This window comes from Narcine bancroftii, chromosome 5, assembly GCF_036971445.1.
Source record: "Narcine bancroftii isolate sNarBan1 chromosome 5, sNarBan1.hap1, whole genome shotgun sequence".
NCBI classification, from domain to species: Eukaryota; Metazoa; Chordata; class Chondrichthyes; order Torpediniformes; family Narcinidae; genus Narcine; species Narcine bancroftii.
In genome coordinates this window covers 22507507-22528940 of record NC_091473.1, presented here as the reverse complement: position 1 = coordinate 22528940, position 21434 = coordinate 22507507, and the positions used below count along the sequence as shown (strand labels likewise).

At 38.3% G+C, this 21434-nt stretch overlaps 1 protein-coding gene across 2 annotated transcripts in view; it reads right to left on the bottom strand.

Annotated features, from left to right (window-relative positions):
* Nucleotides 1-16376: 16376 nt before the first annotated feature.
* Nucleotides 16377-21434, bottom strand: part of LOC138762639 (dual specificity tyrosine-phosphorylation-regulated kinase 2-like) — a 64517-nt gene continuing 59459 nt past the window's right edge. For both annotated transcript variants that reach the window (XM_069936261.1, XM_069936262.1), the window contains exon 3: nucleotides 16377-18849. In XM_069936261.1, coding sequence (XP_069792362.1) covers nucleotides 17254-18828 — 1575 coding nt within the window. In that variant the 5' untranslated portion in view covers nucleotides 18829-18849 and the 3' untranslated portion in view covers nucleotides 16377-17253. The remainder of the gene's footprint in view (nucleotides 18850-21434) is intronic.

Below are 21434 nucleotides of genomic sequence, written 5' to 3'. Positions count from 1 at the left end.
TTCCACAGTGAGTCAAGCCAAGTGGGGATAGTCATTCAGGTTTGAGATGGGGTGGGGAGGGTGGATGGAATTATTTACCTTGGGGCTGCTGAATCTTTGGAATTTTCAACCCAAGAAAGCTATGGATCTTCAACCATTGAGTATATTCAGGCAAGAGAGGAATACATTTTTCAATATTAAGCAAATTGTAATAAAAAGTTCATGTAGGAACTGCCACTCTTAGCCACCCTCTTCCCACTGGCACAAAGCCAGAACACGATAATGCTTTGTGGGTAATTCCGATCCTTACCTGTGACCCATTATGTTTGGCCTGCCCTCTATAGTCCATCGCCAAACTGGAATGTAAATCATTGCTTTTGTATGTTAAAATTTACAGTTCTGTAAGTACCGTATTGAAAGTCCAATTTCACGTCTCTTTGTTTTATTTTTAGTCTGTTTAATTCTATTTTCAAACTCTGTGAAGCAGTTTATAGTTTTTTCCTGCTTAATTTACTTGGACCATTATCGGCATGAGCTGATTTAGATGACTGGTTTTATTAATACATCGCAACTGCTCATTCCTGGCTAATTAACACCAAGAGCAAAATAAATCCTATGGTCTCAGCAAGGTGAACTTCTTTTCACCAGATAGGAAATAAAATTTGTGAAATAAAGACCTAATGCTCTGTTAGATGCAGACTAAATAGCCCTGACAATCACCTAGATTTTATCCAGTTACCAACACTGGGCAAGAGAGAGCTTTAAATAGCTCGTTACATCGCTGAGAACCTATTAAAAATTTTCCCCTGATGTGGCTTCATTAATATTTGTGAAAGTTTCCTTCCATTAAAGTGTTTTCCATATGCTGACCAACATGGCAGATGTTGAAATTGGAAAGGAAGGCAGAGAAATCCAGAGTGCAGCAGCATAAATGTTTGTGGCATCCAGTTTATTTTTTTGTGGCATTCCATTTGTTTTCCCCAGAATCATGTGTTTCACTGTTATCTTTATGGTAAAGGTCATCAGGTTCATCAGCCCAGTTTTTTGATATCCTCACCGGGTGTGAGGATTTTGAATGATTTCTGTTTAATTAAACTGCTATGCTCGAACTGTAAACAGTAATAATGGATCAAAAATTTCAGGAAACATCATTAGTGATTTGTAGGCCAGATTGTAATTATGGAGAGGAGAGCTTGCAACATCAACTTCTGGAAATAAGACAGAATTTGATAATGGTAAATAAAATAGGCACAAATGTGCGATGACAGGAAGTATTTTTTAGAAGTATATATAGAAGTAATGTATCTGGATGGTGTCATTACTGTAGACTTAGTTGTAATTCACCAATTGTTAACCAAGAAATCAGGCATTACTAGCCTGGCATACTGCAGTCCTCATAAATAAACCAATGATTATATTGCAGCATAGTTGAAACAGAATGATTTTAAGTGTACATCTTTTATGATTGTGCAAAAGCCAACAATTTGGATTTCCTTGAGGAACTTATAAACATGGGTTATAAACATTCATAAGATAGTCAAATAGTAAAGAACTATGTTGGCTTTTTCCTCACAATTTCTCACATGCAAATTTTCAAAGGGTATGCTTCCAAACTTTGCCCTCTTATTAGATTTTTTAGGGATGAGTATTACAAGAACAATTTGATAAGAACACACTAGGGCAACCAACACTGAACAACAAATTTTTTTTCAAAAAGTTTGCTTCCTGAATAAAAATTTGAGGATTATGATAGACGACTTCAAGATGACTACAGATTGTTTCAGATTTTCTGCATCATGTAGAAAGTTGCAGAAACATTAAATTCACTTTTATTGAATTTAGCATGTTTCATCGCATCATGATGCCGACATATTGCATGAGTTCAACTAACCTAAAAATGTTTTGCCGCTGATTTTCATTTGTATTCAGCATTTGATGGCTTTCGTGTCTGTGTCCAACAATAGTTGGTCAGCATCGGTGGATTCCAGTGGCTCTGTAATGGTTTTTCCATGGCCACAATGTCCTGGTAAAAAATTTTCACCATGCCCCAAGATCAACAGGGAAGAAGTCCAAATGCAAATGCAGAAAATTAATTTTCAATGGCATGTTGTACGGCATGGTTTTGCATGCTTGAAGTAGAGTTAAAATATGACAGGAAATCACAAAAACAATTTATATCTTAAAAAATAGTACATGGAAGGAACATTTTAAGGTGATTTTTGTAATCAGCAACCCAAAATCTATAAAATACACCCAAAAATATTCAGGAATCAAAATCTTCATTGTCTTGTGTACATTGTCATGAATCCTTTTCATTTTAGTTTTGTATAAGTTCAGTCACTCTACCCCATCGTTCTCCCTATTCTGTTGTCAGTCTCATTTTGGAAGAATTGAACAGAAAGGATCCAAAGTTATTTTTTATTAATGCTCAACTCTATTCTAACAAAACGTGTAAAGGTGTAAGTAAACGTATTCCTGTATATTCACAAACTAAAACACTTTAAAACATTTTCTTTTCATACAATATTGACACAACTGATAGAATTAAAATTGTTAATAATCCAATGGCTGCACTGCATACGTATACTCTAACAATATTACAATCTAAGTTAATATCTATTGCCGAAGATACCACATCCTCTAATGCTAAGTCATTAACAAAGATGAACCTTTAACCAATCCAACACATTTTGTACAGAAACACACCACAAACAGTCCTCATAGTAATCTCTTATTTGCATTAAATAGTGAGAGGTATAAGGAAACACGTGCCAATTGAAACAAAATTTTTTGAGAAGATTAAATATTGAATAATGGATACCTGTACAATTCAAAAGTTAGTTTCACTGTGGATAGTGGGTTAAGGCACAGGCCTGCAGACTGGCAATTTCCACTGACATTCCCACCAAAATTCCAAAAAAGGTGCATGATCCCACAATTTGGAAACACAAATGGACCCCAGTTGACAAACCTGGGAGGAATGAAGCTTTCAGAGCATGGACCTTTGCACTATTTTCATTACATGGCAGTTGGATGAGAAAGTGATGACATGTCTGCACAGAAATGCTGTCATCATGTTGTGTACAGAGAAATTGGAAGAGAGGCTAGCAGACAGTTCCTAGTGATGATAATGTTCTTTAAACACTCCAACCTTAATTTAATATTGACAGTTTTAAAATGTATACCTGCCAAGTCCATGAGAACGATGTGCACATATACAGTATGTATTGGGAGCATTATCACACAGGTTGAAAGGATAAGGCAACGGCTAGTGTGGAGTCTACTTTTCCTAGTATTTGTGTTGCTTTTATTATTAAGTGCATTTAACCTGGAAATAATTTGACCATTAACATCAAGGCAAGATGCCATGATATTTGAATTGTGAGCTGTGCTGGTACCTTGTCATTTTATTCCAAACATGGTAACCCAAACTAAAGAAAAGTAAATCTTACCAGTTATCAGGATCCTGAAAAAATTGTAATTAGGTTTGACGTTTGAACCACATAAATGTATTGTATTATTTTGCTGTACAGTTTAAGTTCGCCACAATGATAATATAGACAATTATTTCAGTAAATACTTCAAGGCCATTACCCATACTGAAGTGTGATCATTAAATTATAATTTAGGGTTGAAAGCTTTTCTTGACATCCAGAGAAATTGATGGACAAATATAGGGAAATAGGACAAACTCAGGTGGGCACTTTGGAATGGTGTGAACAAGTTGGGCCGAAGGGCTTGTTTCTATGCTGTACAGCTCCATGAACAAATTTAAAATAAGTACAGCGAGAAAACAAGGTTTCCTGAAAAGTGAAAAATGGAGTTAGATAATTTTGTTGCTGTACAATAATTTGCATTTTAAGTTGGTTAATTCACATACTGTATTTAAAGAGAAATAGTTCTTACAAACAACACACATTAGCTGTAATGAAGAACACACTTTATTGTGTTGGCAGACCTAAGACTCTATACCTGAATGTGATAAACTAATCCCCTGGTATTTTAGTGACCTTTAGCACCAAGAAAACAGAAGTAGCACAAGGTTCTTTAGGCATCTAGAGGTAAGGTCAACACTCTGATCCCAGGACATTCTACGATAGCATTTTAACCGAAATGAAGGACCTTCATTACTCCAGATGAGAATTCAAAATGAATCTCATGAATTTTTAAAAAGCTTTAACAGTTTCTCAGTGTTTCAATTTAAAAAAAAACTGGGTTGCACGCGATATTTTATCCCATGATTCCAAATTAAATTGTCCAAAGCTTTCCTTCTGAAAGCTGATTTATGCTGGAATCAACCAAACACCTTTCTTGCATAAATTCAAGATGGTCATTAGATCAAAGGGAGCACCATAAGGTTTGTATATTAACAGCATGCCCACTGTGACTAATCTCATCCTGTTGTCATGTTGAAGAACACAGATTTGTTTTCAAAACACTTTAACAAATTCATGACCGCCTACAGTAAAGATGAGTACACAAATTAAACCACTTGTTAAGAGGAGTACTTTTTTCCTTCCATCAATGGAAGGCCAGTGCAGAACTAGAAAGCCATAATTATTGATCCTCCATTCTAGGACTGAATTGGCCATTCTTCCTGTCTCTACCAGTTGTTTGTCAATGGGACACATTATGGCCAGGCCTGAATAAAGAACATTGACCATAATTAATAATTAAGGTTCTGAGCCCATATATTCCATCTTATTTTTTAAAGTGAACTTCTGGAAATTTGAAGTCCATAAACTGGAAGAACAGGATATGATATTAAATAATGTTCATGAGAATGGTTAATGAATGTAATGTCATTATCTGGGACTAGGTCCAACCAGACTACTTAATCATTGATACTGAATATTTTTCATGACTGCATTTTTGAATGCCACAAATTGCAATGGGAGTTGTTAAATTCTATTCTCAAAAGTTCCATATAATTTTAAACTTTTTTATATTTTTTTGTTCACGGTTCCCAGCAAGTCGAGGAAAAACCTCTTCTTGTGGTCATGTCTATTGGATCAGATAAGATGAAGAGAAATTATCTGATTAAAATGACTGTCACATCCCCAATATTTTGAAAAGTTGTAATAAAAAAAAATTCTTGATATGTGAGAAATCACCCAAGACCTGACCTTACATTTCTTTGGCCCCATAAATATTGTCTGCAGCATCGCTTTGTGATTGAGGCATTTTTCTCTCTGCTTTAAAATAACATTGTTAAAGTTAGCATTTTAAAAAATTGAACAGACGTGCATCTAATCAGCAAAATATTCTGCATCTTACTGCATAATTACAGGGCCCATATATTTACAGTATTGTCTAATGTGCATATTATTACAACAGCCCACAATTGAGCTGTTCTATCAAACAAATTTATAGCATTCATCAAGATCAACTTGTATTTCTTGGATTGTATTACCAACTGGCATTGAACCTATGGAATAAGAGAATGCTTGTCTCGGGCCTGGTGGCTGTTATCAATGGCATTGATGACAGGCTGGAGGAGTTGTAGGAGGGGGAGATTGCTCAGGGAAGTTCAGGACACAGCAGGGTGATCTGGCATTGTAGAGTGGAACAGTTCAGGAGATTGAGATTTTGAACCTATCAGTGAGTTAGTGGTTTAAGCAAACACAGGAGGTTGTGGGAAGAGATGGCCAGTTAGTAACTGGGCAATTCAGGGTGGGGAATCAAATCAATGAGTTTTTAGAATAGTAGGGTGGTGTCTGAAGAAATGAGGATCTGAGAGGGTTCCAGCTTCGAGGAATATATGGTCTCATTTCCACAGCACTCTCAAGGAAGCATGGAATGAAACTATTTGATGAAGAACTGATGCATGGGTAAAGTTCACAACTTCCCAGGTAAATTTCCAGTGTGGTGCAAGCCAACCCAGAAATTAAATGTGTTCCAATTCAGGAAACATGCATTTTCAGATGTATGAGATGGAAAGAAGTATAGCAATGTTCAAAGCATATCCCAATTTATTCAGCATGACCTCAACAGGTGAATAGTTAATTTGTTGAGCTGTCAGATTTACTTTATCTCAACATATTTGTCTTTCTTTAGATGGTATATGGTTAGTGCAGCGGTCAGCGCAATGTTATTACATCACCAGCAACTCCGATTAGAATCCAGCACTAGAGATTGTACATTTTCCCCAGGTCGTCTGATTTCTTCCCACCCTCCAAAACATACAGGGTTGTTGGCTAATTGAGTTTTATAGGGCAGCATGGGATTCAATGCTGAAACCAGATTATATAGTGTTGTAAATAGAATTTTAAAAATATTACAATTTATAAAGTACTTAAAAGGCTTATTATGGTGGATGCAGGGTAAATGCTTGGCTGTGGAGTCTGAAATCACAGGTTTCTTCAGAATAAATGGTAGGCCGTTTGTAACAGAGCAGAGGTGAGATTTCTCCTCTCAGACAGTTGTGCACTTTTGGAATATTCCACCCTGGGTGGATGTGGAGAGGGCTTTCAGTGGGCTTTATGATTTTGCAGGTTCCTTAGCTGAAAGGTTTGTCATGGTCACCCATCCAGTCCATGTCAACAATTCTCCCTCTATCCTGCTGGGAAGTGGGTTTGGATGCTGAGTATGGACAACCCCACATTAACATTGATCCTTGAGTTGAATCAAATTAAATTATTTATTCTCACATCTACAGAGAAAATCTTTGTTTGGCATGCTATCCAAGCAAGTCAACCCATACTTGACTAGAGCAGGTAGGGCAATAATAAAAACAAAGCGAATAGTATAGAGAGCACCATTTCGTGTTACAAGACAAAGTGCAGGCTTAGAGGAAAGTACAATTAAAGTAGTACAATGGCATCTTGACCTCCATAAATAGTCCAGCACAGCCCAGAAATTTTCCAAAAGAATATAATATACCTCAGCCTGTAAAACCTGATGCCGTGAATACATTGTTTATCAGAGAAGTCCAGGAATGATGGACTGCTATCTCTGAACTCTGCCTACAGATGGGCATGTCTTTACTTTCTGCCATATTCTCTAACCCTGAGCAGCCTGCCACAGCCATGATAATGTCTCCAGTGACAGAATGTTGTCATCACTGAGGCACTGTGGAATGAGTATCTCATCAGCTAAATGATGGAGCATGCACTACTCGTGAATTGCTGCCTAATCTGTAGACTCTGTAAGGTCTTGAGCATCTTGCAGTCTGCTGATACAGCAAAAAGAAATCACTTTTTCTTGTTCCATGACAGTTGCAGTATGGAGCTTTCAGTTCCAGCTTTGTCAGTATGGGCAATATATGAAAAATAGCATCAGATGCACACCCAGTGATGTTAGGAAAAGGTAAGGCATTATTGTATGGATCATACTGATCTAGTTTCATGATCAGCATTATTTCAACCAGAAATATTTATTCAAGGTAAAATCAAATGTTGAATGATTTTTTTTCCCCCTGAAAATAACCAATAAATAGTCCAAATTCTAGGCAATAACATTTAAGCGTTAAATGAACTGGCAGTCAACAAAGATGATTTCAATGGAATAGAAAAGTAGCAAGAGGAAAATATTAACAGTAATGCACAATAAAATAAAATGGCCATGAGAGCTCAAATGATGTGTACAAAAGTAGCAGCTATAATTTTCATTTTAATCTCTCTGACATGGTCTACCTGATTTTTGTTGGAGGAAATATGTTTCCATTGGAATGTTTATTGAACTTGATGAATCTTTTCTTAGACACAAGAAAGACAACAACCCCACCTCCCCAAGGGAGAAGGTAATATCAAAGTTGGACCTACTTAATCAAGGTAAATTAATAAAACAAATTGAAGTGGCTATGTGGGAATTATTAATATCAGAATGCCTAACTTTCATGTTAAATTGAGATCAGTGTCAATAATAAAACAAACTGCACCATAGGAGAACAGTGTTCAAAATTAAAAGCTCAAAGCAAGAAATAAATGAGACAGAAAAATTTCATTTCTTGATTTCATTGCCATCTGCACTAGAACATATAAACATTACAGTACAGTAATGCCTACAAAAAATTCACCCCTACCTCATAACCCTCTTTTTTTTATTCATGTCCCTCAGAGTCTCTTAAATGTCCCTACTGTTCCAACATTCACGACCAACCCTGGCAATACATTCCAGGCACCCACAACTATCTGTGTAAAAGAACCCCTGATGTCTCCCCTGAACTTTCCTCCCTTCACTTTGAATAGATGTCCTCTGGTGTTTGCTACCCCTGCCCTAGGAAATAGGTGCTGACTGCCTCTCATAATCTTGCAGACCTCTATTAAGTCACCTCTCATCCTCTTTTGCTCTAAATAGAAAAGTTCGAGCTCTACTAACCTTGACTCATCGGACATATTTTCAAATCCAGGCAACATTCTGATAAATCTCCTCTGCACCCTCACCATAGCTTTCATATCTTACCATGAGTTACTTGTAACCTGCCTTCTCTTAGCAAGGCAGGCTTCTGATGTTAGGAAAATGGGTGTTATGGACAGCGAGGGAGAAGGGTGAGAATAATCATCACGTATGTTTAGGTCAGCACAACAGTGTGGGCCAGAGACTATTCTGTGCTATAATGTTCTATGATGCGAGTCAAGGATATTTTTTCCAATAATAATATGCATTCATCAACACCTGACAGATGTACAAGTTGATTAATATTGAGCTGACCACATTTGCTGCTAGATGTCCAGATAAAATGTGGAACTCACCTGGAACGATTCAGACAATGTTAACTTCTGGTTGGGGCTGGATGGTCCTAGTAAGACCTTTCAAGGTAAAGATATCTTACCGTTATGATTGTAATATCATACGGCTGGAGGGGAGGAGTGTGTCAAATCAGCCACGTACAGTTAAAACACCAAATCATTTAACAGTCACACCCACCAACATCGCTGTCACATCACTGAAGCATGACAATCAAAATCATTCAAAAATGTTAAGACTTCTATTTCCAAATGTTCTAAAAGTCAAGAACATAACCATTAACAAAAACCTGTAACAATTAAAAGCAATCAGTTTGGAAATATAAAATACCAAACAGAGTCCTTTTCAGGAGTTCACCTGCATAGAAATGAATGGTAAAATCCTCTCTGTGCCAGAAGCAGAATGTTAACGTGGGTCCCTCTAAGTTCTGATGATCACCATAGATTCATATTCATAAGCTGGGTTCCAAGAGAACAATGAGACGAGCATTACAGAACATACAACCAGAACTTCATCACTGCCATATTGTCATTACCACACATAAACTGTACCTTGTTTCATGAGCATTTGCCAGCTGAAGCTTCCAGTGAAGTTCATAACTAAATCATGCTTTCATTTCCAAAGTGTACACACGGCGTGTCGTCCCTTGAAGAAAAGTAACCCAACTCCACTGCATGTCCAAGACAAAGTGCATGAAATTACCCCACATATCTGTCACTGGATTGTGCATTGAATCCATTTGCAGAGCACAATTGTGAATTATATTTCCTCACCTGGTATTTAATTTGTTAGTTATTGGACTGTGGTTAAATAAAAATAATTATTTGTGTATTTAATCAACTTTATTGTTTATTTGTCAGTTTTTATAAGTTGGGGCAGAGCTCTGTTGCTCTGGAGTCACCAGTCTGTCTCTGGACCTTGTTGTTTATTTCATTGTGGCCTCTGCTGTACTGGGCCTGTCTCAGCCAGCTGCATTCAGATAGTGCCTAGCTGTCACATTAGTCTGTGTTACTGTCTAGTCGTCAGTGTCTTGATGTATTCAATCAGTAAATATTCAAAAAAATATTTCTTGCACAAATGTTTATTAAAAAACATTGAAACAAATGTCAATGCTTAATAATAATTAAAAAAAGCACTCACCCTTTTCCATGCAACCAGATTTACCCATTCATTGGAGCAGGAATTGTACTTGACAATTCTACTTAGGAAGCCCCAGATGGCAGCCACAGGGTGACGGGTGCCACTGGTAGTTTAGGTCAATGCAAGACACTGTAATGAAACCCTGCTTGTACCCCAGCAACAGTGCTGGCGTTAAGGAATAAGATCTGCCTCGGATTAAAAATTTTAAAGATATATTTTTTTTAAATTTGCAACAATTTTAAGAGTTAAATCTCCCATAAAATTGAAAACTTGCTCAAACCTGTATTGTTGCTTTTTTAGGAGTTACCAGCCTTGCTACCTGACTAAGGCTATCAGGGTTCTCACCATACACTGTCTGATTCTTTGTTGCTCTTATGGTGATGTTATACCTTCCTCCTCATCTCCTCAAGATGGACAGTCAACTTGGTTTCCCCTTCACATCTGTCTTAGGTAGTGTGACAGGGTGGAGAGCATAGGCTGTTCACCACATCAGTCTTAATTCAACCCATTTACAATTAAATGAATCGGAAACTATTATAATTCATATAAATTATGACTATTAATGGAAAAAGTGTTACTTCTGGTTACTGTGTAGTAACAAAGTGACCCACAGCATTGATGGATTGACAAACTGAAAGCAGCTTTCAATTCTACACAAGAAAGCTCACCTGTAGATAGTCCACAATACATATCATCAACACACTGAAGTAAAATTTTCAAAGGAATTCTTATGTTTTCTTTTTAAATGGACAAATTTACAACAATTAATGCATTCACCCCAGTAATTTAGCCGCACCTCGTCCTCTGCTCCCCCCCCCCACCAAAAAAAAGAAAATTGGAAGGGCCATAAAAGCAAGGAAATATTGAATAAAATAACCAGGTGCAGGAACATAAGTCAGGCCATCACACGTACCACCACCCCTTCATCGACTCCATTTATAACACCCATTGCCTTGGAAGGCTCATCCCATCCCAGACACACAACTCCCATCAGGAAGAATATTCATGAGAATGAGATTGCGCACAATCAGATTCAAGGCAGTTTCTTTCCCCATGTATTTGCACTCCTGAATCAAATGCAAAATCGAAAAATTGTGTTGCCTTTGGTCTGTACCAACTGAAACCTCTGTATCTCTGAACATTTGTTCTGTGTCTTACTTGTTGTACAATGTATGGGATGTGTACTGGCCTGCTTGCAAAACCACCTCTTTGTTGGCACATGTGAGAACAAATTTGAATTTGAAAAGATTATTATTTTGGGAAAAGAAAATTAAACACTAAACACATACTTTCACAATAATTTTCTGTAGACATTGGTTCACCTTGAAGAATTCACACCTAAGGTGCAACCAAAAGTAACAGTGTCACACAGATTGGAGAAAGTCTTTCACCCCCATCATGTTCATGCCAGCAATGGACAAATTTTCCAATGGGACCGGCTCCTGCTTTATTCCCAGTTCTGTAAAGGTTTTTTTTCATGGATCCAATATCCTTTTGAAAGTCAGTAAATCTATTTAGAATGCAGCAACTCCAGTGATTTAAAATAAAATGTCTTCATTTCCCTCCTTCCGCTGGAAATATTTCAATTTATTTTAAACCTGTGTCCTTTTGTTACTAGTTCATTGGTTTGGAATTAGTCTAATAGGTTATGACAGCTCCTAGTTAGATGCTCTTCAATTGGCAGGCATTATTTACTAATTTCCCCAAAACATGTGGTTGTCTCCTTTAACCTCGAGTCATGCCTTCTATGTCGTTGAAACTGACAACTTCTCATATTAATCAATGATGCCGTATCGAAAAGGCAGTAATAACTGAATGCCAGAAGTGGTGGGAAAAGGATAGTACTCAAAATGTATTCAGAGATACATTGTAAGGAAAGATGAAGATGGCAGGGAATGAGCTGTTGAATGTGAGATGAACTTATTTCTAGTTGGAGTAGAAAGGTTCAAAAGAAGATGTGCCCAATCAGAAGAAATAATTAGTTATGTTGTTGTTGAGGGTTTGAACAAGAAGAGTCATAAATTGGGGTGAGGGTTTTGAAATAGTCATGGGCCATTTGAAAGTAGGCATACACAGATTACTGAGATAAAGGGTCTAAGTAGAACACAAGATATGGATGGAACTAGGAGGGCATTGACATGTATTGATATGTGAAGTTTCAATACACATGGACTGATATTTCACAAATCAGTTTTTCAATTTATCCATTGATATGTGAAGCTGACCAAGATTTCAGCAAGTATTCTGTGAATGGTACATTCACAGCAGACATACTGTGCATCAGAGGCAGGCAACATTTACACAGTAGTTAATGTCTTAACATAACGATTATTATGAGTGTCTTTATTATATCAATTATTATATATTATCATTTATAATATATATTGTTTGTGTAATATATTATAATATATCCATTAAATTATATATAGATATCAAACACAATGTATCTATTATTGTTAATATAAAAGGAACTGGAACTAAAAATAAGATAATGTTACAGAAGCACGATTGTTTGTATTTTAATATGGAACACCTGATACATGATTAAACAAGTTTCTTCCTGTTATTTACTGGGTATTTTAATTAGATATATTTATTTATGTCTAACCTGATCCATTAGAGTCTTTTGTCATACCCTTTGTCTAAAAATAAAAATACATCCAGCATGAGTGAACTGAGAATCCATATAAATGAAAGCAGATGTTAAGTCCCTCATCTTTATTCACTCCAGGGATCAAAAGAGTTAGCCAGACAACTTGCCTTGATCTTCCCATTTGCAACTCACAAAATCAGAGAATAGAGGTAAAGAGAGTGCAGTGGAAACCTATTCATTGGTTTTAAAGTTGATATTTTAGGACATGCCACTGAATGTACAACCCATACATGTAGATGGATACATGTGGATGGAGAACGTAACGCTTGGACAAGGAAGTGCAAGTGATTACAATCATGTGAAAGGTGGGGGGGAACAAATTAAGAAAAGCCCATTTTTTCCCTGTGAGAACCAGAATAGCAGTTCTGATCCATTTATGAAAAAAGGTCACTGAAATGAAAAGTATTCCACTGGCCAATCTCCAGCTTGTTTGGCCTGATGGCAAAGTCTCCCTTACTCATGCCTCCCCAACTAAAATTCCATCATCCATCCGAATGGAATGATATTTGGAAAAGGACAGGCAGGCTTCCTATAGCTTCCTGAATGTGCTCAGAGGACAAAATTAACATTAATATATAGCATAAAGGTATGTTTTCCAACAGCGCATTTTTATTCTCACTCAAGAGATCACTTTCCCAAGGGAAAAGGAGCCAGAGGTGCTCATTCAACCATCAAATGGATAATATTGACTGAGGCAGTGCGTCTGGATATCTCTTGGTTATCTCAGTGCTTGGCCATCAGATATGAACAAAACAAGGGCTTCACGTCAACCAGAGACAGAATTCTATATCATCCAGTCACCTTCCTATCAGCACTCAGTGATCTGAACTGCATGGCCAGCAGCAGAGAAAAAGACCATTATGAAAATCTTAAACAGTCAAGTAAATTAATTATCTGTAGATGCTGGAAATCTGAAACAAAAACAGAAAATTTTGGAAACAATCAGCAAGTCTGAGAGCATCTGTGAAGGAAAAACATATTTATAGTTAAGAGGAGATCATCTGAGAAATTAATTCTTTCCCTCGTTCATCCTTCTCGCACTTTCTCTGCAACTTAAAACAAGCTTGTTCTTTTCTTTCAGGTAGAGTCTGTTCCTTTTTTCCACAGATGTTGCCTGACCTGCAGGGTATTTCCAGCATATTCTGGTTTTATTAATCTTACCTGGAAAGGTCTAACTTGTGTCTTTGATCTCCGTCAAAGCCATCACCCATCTCTCAAGCTGTGTAGCAAGAGGACAGTCCTCCTGATGTGCAAGATTCATGCCCTGTGAACACCAGCTCAGTTGCTCATAGTTTGGCAGATCTGCTAAGAGTGAGAGATTTTCACATGGAGTTATAACCTTCACAGAGGAGTGAGAGGTGACAGAGATGGCAGTTAAAGGCTGGTGTTGGAGGGTTCATTATGTTCCAAATGCTGCACAGCTTGATAGATGCTTAAGTTAACAGCATACCTTTGCAAAGCACTGTATCTGATGCATTGGTAGATGTTTCAGCACCACTGTGTGTATTTGCAGAAAATGGAGGAGCTCCTTTCTTCAGATGAATGGCTCAGTCTTGCAGCCCTTCCAAAAACATTTCTGAAGAGACTAGCCCACTCCATTGAGCTTGAAATCTCATAATTCAACAGTGAATGAAGGTTCTTAACAAGGAATTGAGCACCATGAATGAAAGCTTCCTTTGGATGACATAAAGGCCAACGTTATCTGTCCAGTGTCCCAATGATCAGCAAAGAAGTGTTCACAAGGGAAGGAGTATGGTGATAAAGGTAAAGATCATGAAACTGTGATCAAAGTGTCTATTGGTTTTTACCAGCCCTTCCCTTATCCTATTCTATATCCATTATGTCTCAAATGATCAATTCTGCCCTTGCACCAGTGCAAGTTGAGCAATCTATAGAAGGACCCTCAAGAGCTTCAAACCGAGGAATGATTACCAAGAGCATCTTTTTTCATTAGAATAAGGATTTGAATAGCCAGTCTTTATGCCCTCTGAAGCCATAGGTAGATATTACTGGAAAAGCAAAAATAAATGTTTCTGCCTGCATGAGTGGTTTAAGTAATTTTTGCTTGTACATTAGTAAAATTAATTTTTGCTGCAATTTCCCAAATTGTGTTCTTTGACCTTTTAAATTTGTTACTATGTTTTACAGCACAGAAGTATGCCTTTCAGGCTGACCAAGTTGTTTACCCGAACTGGTCGATATGCCTGTATTTGTCTTGTATCCCTCTAAACCTTCCTGACTAAAATAAAAATTTGCATTAAATAGGGAGCCAGGGAATGGTTTTGAGCAGCAGGGGTTGATCAAGGTAAGCTTGTGGGACTGGACTGTGTTGCTGTCAGATGGTAAGACAAGGGAAAATTACTATCACGATTTTCATCAGATAGCATTGCAGGAGTGTAACTGAACCTTGCTGATCTGAGGGTATCCCAGATATGCTATGCAACAATAAACACTATTTCCCAACAATGCCTGAATTCTCTTCATCTCCTCCTGTATCTTCCTCAAGAGATTGTTTCTTCTCTGGCTGTGTCCAAACTTCATTTGTTAGACAATGTTTTGCATGCACAGAAGACCAACACTGGAGATGATGCATTTTGAAGGGTACTCCAAAGAGGCCAAACCATCTAAAATCAATTTTCCAACATTCCAATACCCTCCTTAACAACATCTCTGGGAGACAAAGGGCTTTAGTTGCTCATTGTTTACACATTCACTTGCGTTTCCTGTGGTTATCGCCTGTGAGATTAAATGTACCAGGAATAGTGCTCAAGGATGAAGAATTCATGCACTTATTTGTATATGCCAGTACGTAAAGAAGGATAACCTGAATTTTCATAGAGTAGAAGCCACAACCTCTGATGAAAACTCCTGGTTAATGGGGCTCAGTGAGAGTTGCACTCACGAGAAGAGAGTTGGAGCCACAAACCTCCTCACTCTGGTCTGTGTCATAGACAGTGAAACTTGTGTATGGGCCAAGTCTTGCAAACAAGCCAACTGCCTCACTGTTTTATGAGCAGCCAAAAGCAAGGAATAGGAAAAATCCTAAAATGTAGAAGTTTGAACTGTTTTACAACTGCCAGCAGATTTTGTTGTAGGAAGTTATAAAGATATATCACAACCTGCCATGTTAGCTGAGCCGCGAAGGCAACAATATTCAAGGAAACTCGGCTGTTAACCCTGTGTGCAGGATATAGCCTCGGATGTGCTCCCACATTTCATAAGCCCTTCTCACATATGCAGCCAAAGGTGGGTCCAGAGCAGGCCATTTGCTATTCCTGAGGATCTTGTGCTTGTCCACTCCACGACACCTTTGGATGCCACAGTATCGTTGCACAAATGGCATCCATGCTGAAATCCTTGTAGAGAACTGCTAACCACAGTAATCAAGTAGCCAAGGTCCAAACGTGTATAACTGAACAAAAAAAGTTGACAAAATTAGCACTATATCCTCTCAAAATTTTCTCCAAAGCAACACAATGTCTGCAAGGCACCATTCACAGTGACTCAATATAGCAGATGTAAAGCTTTACCTACTACCAGATGTGCTTCATCAGTGAGTTGCACTTAGTTTGACAAACCAAGATACAAAAGATTTTTTTTAATTTGAAAACAGTTATAAACTTGCTATTTAAGGAGCAAATAACAAATTTAAGTTGGTGACGTCCCTCCCTTGTTGAGTGGTTATATCAGAGAAATGTCAAGCTCTTCACTGACATATTTGTGGATTTAAAACTTTTGCCACGGTAGAAATGCACCCACTTTCAATAAAATTCCACCCACCCGCATCCCACCACCAGGAAACAAAAATACAAAACAGTAGACAAATAAAGAGATTTATATTTTCTGTCTGAACCATACCAATTGAAGTTCCTTTCTATCAACTTTAATAGACACAGAAGTTGAAGCGGTAAAAAAAAATCTTTGACACAAACTATCAATGCCAAAATATAAATGGCAAATGTGTCTCCTCCACGGCTAAAAATTGAGGTGATTTACCCACTAGTTTTGACCTTTAGCAGCTTTTTTAAATGAAGAAAAATCACCATAATTCTATGGAGTTGCAGTTCATTTGCAAAATCTACCTCAGCAGTGACATTCCCTGCATGTAAGTTGGGCAAAGCCATTGAATCAGCAATATATGGGTCTTTTAGATAGTGGATCAGGCAGTATGTGGCCAGCATATTAATTCATTTGCCTGGTCACTTCTATCTCCTTTGCAGTATATACAAGGAATCACCCAGACTCCAGCCAATCAATGGTCAGTTTCTAAAGGGATATTGACGATAACTTAGTGAACAAATGTTTTCTCACATGAAATTTTTTTGAAATAATTTTGTTGCAAAACATGAATAGATTAAAGCTACTTTTGTACACAACAGTTTCATCAATCTGCACAAGGACACTTTTGGCCATCAAATACTGTATATGGGGATCAATGGTTAGCACACAGTTATTTCTGTGTGGGGTTCTGATGATGTGAAATAAATAATAATCCAATCAAAGAACACCTTTTCATTTGTGCATCCAGCCCAACTGCTTTACTGTGAATGTCAATGGTAGCTTCTGTTATTGTACAGTGTAAACCAATTTGTACAGTGTGGATTGATGGGAGCTGCCCAGTAGTCCTAGAGCATACTCAGTGCAGACTTGTAGCCTTGTAATAATTAAAAACCTGTTGGTTCAAGTCACATTGGAATGTAGAAAGGAAGAATTTGTGTTCCCTGTATAATGCATGCCTCAAAAAATTCATATTGTGAATGTCAGTAAGTATTTGTTTTTTTTCAAGTACTCAGTCAACTAACCAACTTGGGAAGTACAGTCCTCTGAGACATATTGGGGTTGGGATCATTATTTTGATTGGATCGCAATTTGTTGGCAATGTTGGCAGAAGAAGGAGGTAGTTTTGCCACTGCATCCATGAGGGCAGTAGGACTTGCTGACATGCGTTTTACAAACGTTGTTTTGTCATTTGTTGGAGGCTTTGGCAGGCGTCTTCGCAGCCAAGGGTGCCTTAAGGCCTGTGCTGGTGTCATGCGTAAGGTAGGATCCCACTCCAGGCAGTGTTTCATGAAGTCAATGAAAGATTGGTCATCACAGCCCTTTAGAGCACTGATCCAGTCCCGTTGACCGGGAGGACCACGATTCTTTCCTCTCCGTGATCGTCCACCATTCAAATGCACAGTGCCATCAGGAAGTGTCACAACAGAGGAATATCTAGGATAACCTTTGGAACTGATGAACATCTTGGCCCTTTTGGAACATTCTAGCAGCATTTTTGACGGCATTCCTAGTAATTCTATCATGCAAGCCAGTTGATCTCCTTCATCTTCCCCTGGTAACAGTGGATGCCCAGTCAACAGTTCAGCAAGAATGCATCCCAAACTCCACATGTCAATAGCCATCCCATAACGTGCTCCCAAAATTACCTCAGGAGCTCGGTAAAAACGTGACTGAATGTATGTGTAAATTTTTTGATGGTCATAGCAACTGGACCCAAAGTCAATCACCTTAACTCCACTACGGCCCTGTTGCTTCAGCAGGATATTCTCAGGCTTCAAGTCACAATGGATGATATGGCTCTTATGCAAAGCATCAAGGCACTGCAGGATGGAGTGTGCAAATTTACGGACCAGGGGCAGACTGAATCCTTGGAACTTATTCTTTTTAATGAGTTCATAGAGGTTCATGCTGAGCAGCTCAAAGGTCATACAGATGTGGTTACGGAAGGAAAAACTCTCATAGATATGGATCACATTCATGGTGTTGTCCTTGTCTTGCTTCCTCAGATGTTCCAGTATCTTGATCTCCTCAGCTGCTTGCCTGTGAAATCTTTTTTCATTCCGTACCATCTTCAAGGCTATATATTGATGGAGTTTGTGATCATATGCCTTCACCACCTGTCCAAAGCTGCCTTTCCCGATTACCTTGATGACTTCATATCGATAGGCTATGTGATCATGTGGCACGTAGAGATATGAACCCTGCTCGTCATCATAGCTATTATTATTTGGTGCTCCAATAATGCCTGGTCTCTTTTTAGAATTTGGTCCAACAAAATATATTTCTGAATAGCTAGCTATTTCCTGTTCTTCATACGGTGTTATTTTGTGTATATAGTGTTTCTTTGCCTCCACTGCAGTCATTGGTTCTCCTTTAGATCGAGTAGAGACATCATAGGATTTAATGGAACTGGAGTTGCTCTTTAGATGGAGAGAGCTCTCCAGTTTAATGGTAGGCAGGAAACTCTTATCATTGACACTGAGACTACTGGCTGGTGTTGCACATGCTGTCTGTGTTTGTTCATTTTCTTCAAACAGTTCTTGACCTTGGAAGTGTTGATCACCTCCCACACAAAACTGATCATTCATGATATCTGAATAGTCAGTCTCCTGAAACAAGAAGAAAAACCAGATTCCTATGGTGAGTGCTTCTCAACAGCAGCATACCTGTAATAAAAATTGTGTAAATAATGCCTTTAATTGGTATGTTCCAACTTAGAAGGGACCTGATTGTCTCTAAAAGTTCATTTAATCTCAGGCTCGATTATTATACTTGCCTCTGAGGGATGCACTTTTCTTGAAACTTTTGGGCAATACAAGAAAATAAATGTTACCTGAACACCAATCCCTTCCATAAAGTCTACCTGTCATAATCTTTCAAAGTTTTCTTGCATCTTCAAGTTTTGATGTTGAAATCTACACACATTTCACCTTCTGTAAGTCAGCCACATTGGTCCTCAATCTCAAACCCTAAAAGTGTCACCATACTTGTATTCACTTTGTCCTAACAACCATAGAACAATTACAGCAAAAAAACAGGCCTCCTCGACCCCTCTTGTCTGTGCCAAACCATTTTTTTTCCTAGTCTCACTGACCTGCACCTTGCCTACAGCTCTCCATATCTCTTCCATGTACCTTTCCATATTCTTAAATGTTAAAATTGAGCCCGCAATTACCAATTCAGCTGGATATTCATTCCACACTCCCATCACTCTTTATGTGAAGAAGTTCCCCCTACACTTATTCGATTTCACCCTTAACTCAAGTCCTCTGGCTTGAATCTCATCTACCCTCAGTGGAAAAAGCCTAACTACATTTATTCTTTCTATCCCCCTCATAATTTTAAATAGCTCTATTGAATCTCCCCTCATTCTTTTACGCTCCAGAGAATAAACCATAACATATTTAATCTTTCCCTGTAACTCTGTTCCTGAACTCCAGACAACATTCGAGTAAATGGTCTCAGCAAACTTTTCATCTTATTGATATCTTTCTTGTATAATTAGGTGACCAGAACTGCACAAAATGGACCAAATTTGGTCTCACCAATGTCTTATACAATTTTACCATACCCTTCCAACTCCTGTACTCAATACTTTGATTTATGAAGGCCAATAGGCCTAAAGCTCTCTTTATGACCCTATCCACCTGTGACTCCACTTTCAGGGAATTATGTCTGTATTCCCAGATCCCTCTGTTCTACCGCACTCCTCAGTGCCCTACCAATTACTGTGTATGTCCTTTCTTGGTTTGACCTTCCAAAGTGCAACACCTCACACTTGTCTGCATTAAACTCCATCTGCCATTTTTCAGCCCATTTTTCCAGCTGGTGCAAATCCCTCTGCAAGCTTTGAAAACCTTCTTCGCTATCCATGACATCTCAATCTTAGTGTCATCTGCAAACTTGCTGATCCAATTTGCCCCTCCCTACAGGCTCCAGTATAAGGGTGACTGTTCCACAGCCCCCTGTTATTCAGTGCAGGACAACTGAACAGTGGGTCTATGCTAAGTTCTCAAATGAATAAAAGCCTATTGGTTTCCCTACAATAGTCAAGTGATTCATGGTGTATCAAATGGTCCCAGTACTGATCTCTGAGGCACACCACTAGTCACAGGCCTCCAATCTGAGAAGCAATCTTACACCAGTAATCTCTGGCTTCTCCTGTCCAGCCATTATCAAATTCCGTTCACTACTTCACCATGAATACCCAGCGATTGAACTTTCCTGTCTAACCTCCAATGAGGGACCTTGTCAAAGGCCTTACTAAAGTCCATGTAGACTACATCCACAGCCTTTCCTTCAACAACTTTCCAGGTATCCTCCTCAAAAAACTCTATAAGATTGCTTAACCAATGACTCACCACACACAAAACCATGTTAATTATCCTTAATCAGTCCCTGGCTATCAAAATAATTGTATATCCTATCTCTTGGAACACCTTCCAATAATTTACCTACCACTGACGTCAGGCTCACCAGCCTGTAATTTCCTGGGTTACTTTTGGAGCCTTTTTTAAACAATGAAACAACGTGAGTTAACCTCCCATCCTCTGGCACCGCATCCGTGGCTGAGGACATTTTAAATTTTTTTGCCAGACCCGCTGCAATTTTTGCACTAGCCTCCCTCAAGGTCCAAGGGAATATCTTGTCAGGCCCTGGGGATTTACCCACTCTTGTTTGCTTTAAGATGGCAAGCACCTCCTCCTCTTTAATCTGTATAGGTTCCATGATCTCACTGCTTGTTTTACTTATTTCCCAGAACTCTGTCCGTTTCCTGAGTTAATACAGGTGAAAACAAAATTAAGATCTCCCCCATCTCTTTTGGCTCCGACTATCCGGATCTTCAAGGGGACCAATTTTGTCCCTTATCATCCTTTTGCTTTTAAATGTCTAAAAGGTAGGTCACAAACAAGTTTCCATTTCTTGCAGCAGCACGGCACCAAAAAAAATCATAAGATAATACTTCCACATCTCTGTCATCCAGCTTTAAATCGAGACAAAACTGAAAAAGAAATCACCCCTTTGAGTTGGCTATCAAAGAGTCAGTTATACAGTAGAGAAATAGACCTGTTTACTGACCTACACAAATTCTATTCTCCTGCATTTGTCTGCATCCATCAACACTTTGCCTATTTATGTGTCTGTCTGTCTAAATCTTTCTTAAACATGGTAAAAAGTGAGTGAATCTACACCT